The following is a 3430-nucleotide window of genomic DNA, read 5'->3' as shown; positions in this document are numbered from 1 at the left end:
ACAAACAAGTTGGAAAAAGTAACCCATTAAAAAAATACGCTGCCTACATTCATGTGGTTACCTGGCTAGATCTTGCGTTTCGCAGAATCTCCAGTTACCTTATATGGTCCCGCTAGAAAAAAAAATAAATCGCATGTGCCTGCAAAATCGATGCATGCTATATTCGATTACATCTCGAGTAAGTATAATGCTAAAGCAAACTATAGAAGTCAGTGGAAAGACTGCAGCATTTCCATTACGACTTTCGTAAGGGTCGACGTGTACGTCTTTATAACCGTGACTCACTGACATAGAGTTTGGGCGTGTTCCAACCTTTATAACTCCCAAAAGACTTGTATACGCAGTGAATTGTCGCACACGGACCACACGTTCCCGAAATAAGCGTTTTAGGGCACACAGCACCGCTCGAGTGTCCTTCCTCAAAACAATCGCACTTCGACGAAAAAAAAAAAAAAAGGAGAATCACACTATAATTCGTTCGATACGGAGGTTGAAGCCGTGGATATATATCACAGAGAGTAGCTGCGACGAGAGACCGTGGTGCGAGCCGTTCCAGTCGTTAGGGGCACAACTCCGTGGCACAAACTTACATACCAACTGCAACGGCGGAGTTGAAGCAATTTTCTTGAAGACAGTGCAGAAGAGACAGTATAAAGTATATTCTTCGGCAACGCGTTATTGGCGACAGAGATCGCTATGAAAAAGAAAAAAAAATACGGAGTAACTAAATTTAATAAAAACGAATTAGGCCCTACTATTGGTTACTATAGAGCATATATGTAGCAAGTGCGCATTTCAAGCCGTTCTTCATTCTGACATGTTCATTTAGAATCCAGTCCCACAGGATTCCAAGTGATCATACCTTAAGGTTCATTTCAGCTGGAAACGCGTTGCTTAAGATATCTATTCAAAAGGTGCTTATTGGAGTAAGCCAATTATTTAGTGGCAAGGACAGTGACAAGACACAGACGTACCGGTACCCGGCGCCGTCATATAATTTGTTGCCGAAGGAAATGGCAGTGTCATCGCCCCTAAAGCTGCACTGCCTTCGAAGCAAATTGAAACTTCTTCGCCCGAACAGCAGGTGTACGCAGCGTTCGCGCACGACAGCCCAAAAATTGGCTTCGCGATCTCACACACGCACGCACGCACGAGGACACCGTCGAAGCAGCACGTTGGCTAGGGTGGCGTCACGTAGACTAACTGGAGCTCGTGCGACAAGATCACACAGACGCCAACGCCCACGTGCCAGATCTGATGGCTCGAGCCCAGCAGGTCCACGGAGCCGGGCCACTGGCGCTCGGGCAGCTTCGTCACGAACACGAACAGCGACATGGCCAGGAGTACCAGCACCGTCAGGTGACCCGGCAGCGTGCGAGCCACGAGCGACGGGTCCCCGTAGGCCGCGTGGTGGGCCAGCGGCAGCAGGCTGTAGAGCGCGAACCCACCCATGGCTCTGACCCGGGCCGCGTCGTAGTGCTGGTCTCGGAAGCGAGGCGCCGCCGCGAGCGCCAGCGACGGAGTGGCGGCCAAGATGGCGGCCACCAGATGCGCGACGCGCCAGGCGCCCCGAAACTGGAGCGCCGTGAATCCGACGACGTAGGCGACCACGCTGAGCCAGACGCCGGCGAAGTCGAGCCGGTACCAGGAGCGGGCCTCGGGCGTGCAGTTGAACGTGTGGTACACGGCCGACAGCATCAGCATGGCGGCGTACGCCAGAGCCATGGCGGTGAGCAGCGCCCGATGCGCGAGCCCGACGCCCAAACGCGCGAAGCGGCCTCCGGCGTGGTCTTCGACCAGGAGCGCGACGAGCAGCGCGAGAGCCAGCAGGTTGCTCCATATGTTCACGGTCTCGTTGTGGACTTGCAGCAAGCTCAGGAGGCAGTCGGTGCGGCTTCGGCACCGGCGGTATCCCGTCAGGATGTGCGGATTGTGGTGCTGCTCCGGCGGCAGGTCTTCGAGGCGGCAATGTTGGCCGCCGCTCACCTCGAGCAGCGGTCGCGGGAAGCGACTGGCCGTCCACCACAGCCGTAGCGAGCGGGCGTACGCGAACATGGGCTCCATGGCACGATGTGTGCGCCGGCTACGCGCTGCAGATCGCCCTCGACGTTTCACCGCTTCTGTGGGGGGGGCCTTGTTCGTGGAGCGGCGGCGGCGGCGGCGGCGGCGGCGGCCAAGGCCCCCACGGCGCGAGGGTGTTGCGAGCGGCTATTGACCATGATGATGATGATTATGATGATGACCTTGACGTATTGATTCCCATCGGTCGTCATCCTCCTCATACTTCCCCTGCATACAGTCTCGAGCTGCCGGTGTATATAGCAAGGTCGCTTGCCATGGGGAAGCGAAGCGTTCGTGCGTGACCCCGATAGCAATCGTGGATTAGCGCGATCGCATCGCCCTTTCGGAGCGTTTGCATGTTATCGCTCGAGCCGCAACGATTACGAAACCGGCCGACATTGCGTCTCACGCTTGTGTGCGGATCAGGGTCACGCGAACGGCGTATTGATACGCCGCCGCGGGCAGTTGTGGCCGAGCGGCCGACGACGTCTGTAATACCGAGCGCGATCGAGTCAATTGGCGTGCGTTACAAGGTAACGATGATTTGGCGACGGTGTCGTTACACCGTCGTCACCTATATGGCTGCAGCGTTTGGTAATCCCGCGATCGCTGGTGTATGCCAAACGAGTGCCACTTCTTCTTTTAATTCTTTTGTGGTGGTACACGTGCTGAACTCACTCGGGAATTATACAAGTCGAAAAGATCCAGTGACGAAAGGCGCTCGTCAAAGCGACGTCGAAATGTATGTCGACGTTAAATGGCCGCGTGATGGTAGGCTGCAGTGGAACGGTGACCGGGGTTTTGTAAGAGGGCGGGTCTAACCTTAATTGCATCACAGCTCGCGCAACTCCGCCGCCGCGCCTGTTCGCCTTCGGCTATCGATCATGTTGCGTAACCGCGTTCCGCTCAGCGGTTTCACACGGCATAGTTTCGTAGCAAAATCACTAGAGGGGCATCTGGCGCTTGTGTCTATATGATACTGCGGCTAAATGTGTGCGCATATGATAGATTCATGTCAATAACAGGTATAGTATATACGCAGATTTGCCTATAGACTTTATCCCTTTAGCTTCGACCGACTTCGTGGCTCTGCAAATTGACCATTTTAGACAAAACATTGCGTTATAAGTGCAGCGATCTGCAATAATTGTTCGTATGTGTAGAGATTTATCGCCTGTTTAGAAAAAAATTGATATCTTGGAAATCACAAAAAGAAATAAAAAAATTCGTCGACCCTTTCACTCCGTGAAGATGGTTAACCAGCGAAGCTGAAACGTGCTTGTTTATCACTCGGTTAATCACCTGTTTATCAATGGGTTATAATCCCGATGGTTATTAAAGTATTTCTCAATCATGAGGTTACACACAC

The 3430-nt window shown here is 53.4% G+C and overlaps 1 protein-coding gene across 1 annotated transcript; it reads right to left on the bottom strand.

Moving 5' to 3' along the window:
- Nucleotides 1–277: 277 nt before the first annotated feature.
- Nucleotides 278–2330, bottom strand: LOC119453136 (progestin and adipoQ receptor family member 3). The gene has a single exon (XM_037715139.2). The coding sequence runs from the start codon at nt 2062–2064 to the stop codon at nt 1180–1182; it is 885 nt and encodes a 294-aa protein (XP_037571067.1). The 5' UTR covers nt 2065–2330; the 3' UTR covers nt 278–1179.
- Between the last annotated feature and the right edge of the window lie 1100 nt (nt 2331–3430).

Source organism: Dermacentor silvarum, chromosome 5 (assembly GCF_013339745.2).
Source record: "Dermacentor silvarum isolate Dsil-2018 chromosome 5, BIME_Dsil_1.4, whole genome shotgun sequence".
Taxonomy (NCBI): Eukaryota; Metazoa; Arthropoda; class Arachnida; order Ixodida; family Ixodidae; genus Dermacentor; species Dermacentor silvarum.
The sequence above is the reverse complement of the archived record's forward strand: the minus strand, read 5'-3'. Positions and strand labels throughout refer to the sequence as shown.

Excerpts from the sequence above, each read along its gene's own strand:
- LOC119453136 (XM_037715139.2), bottom strand. The coding sequence starts at position 2,064 with ATGGAGCCCATGTTCGCGTACGCCCGCTCGCTACGGCTGTGGTGGACG.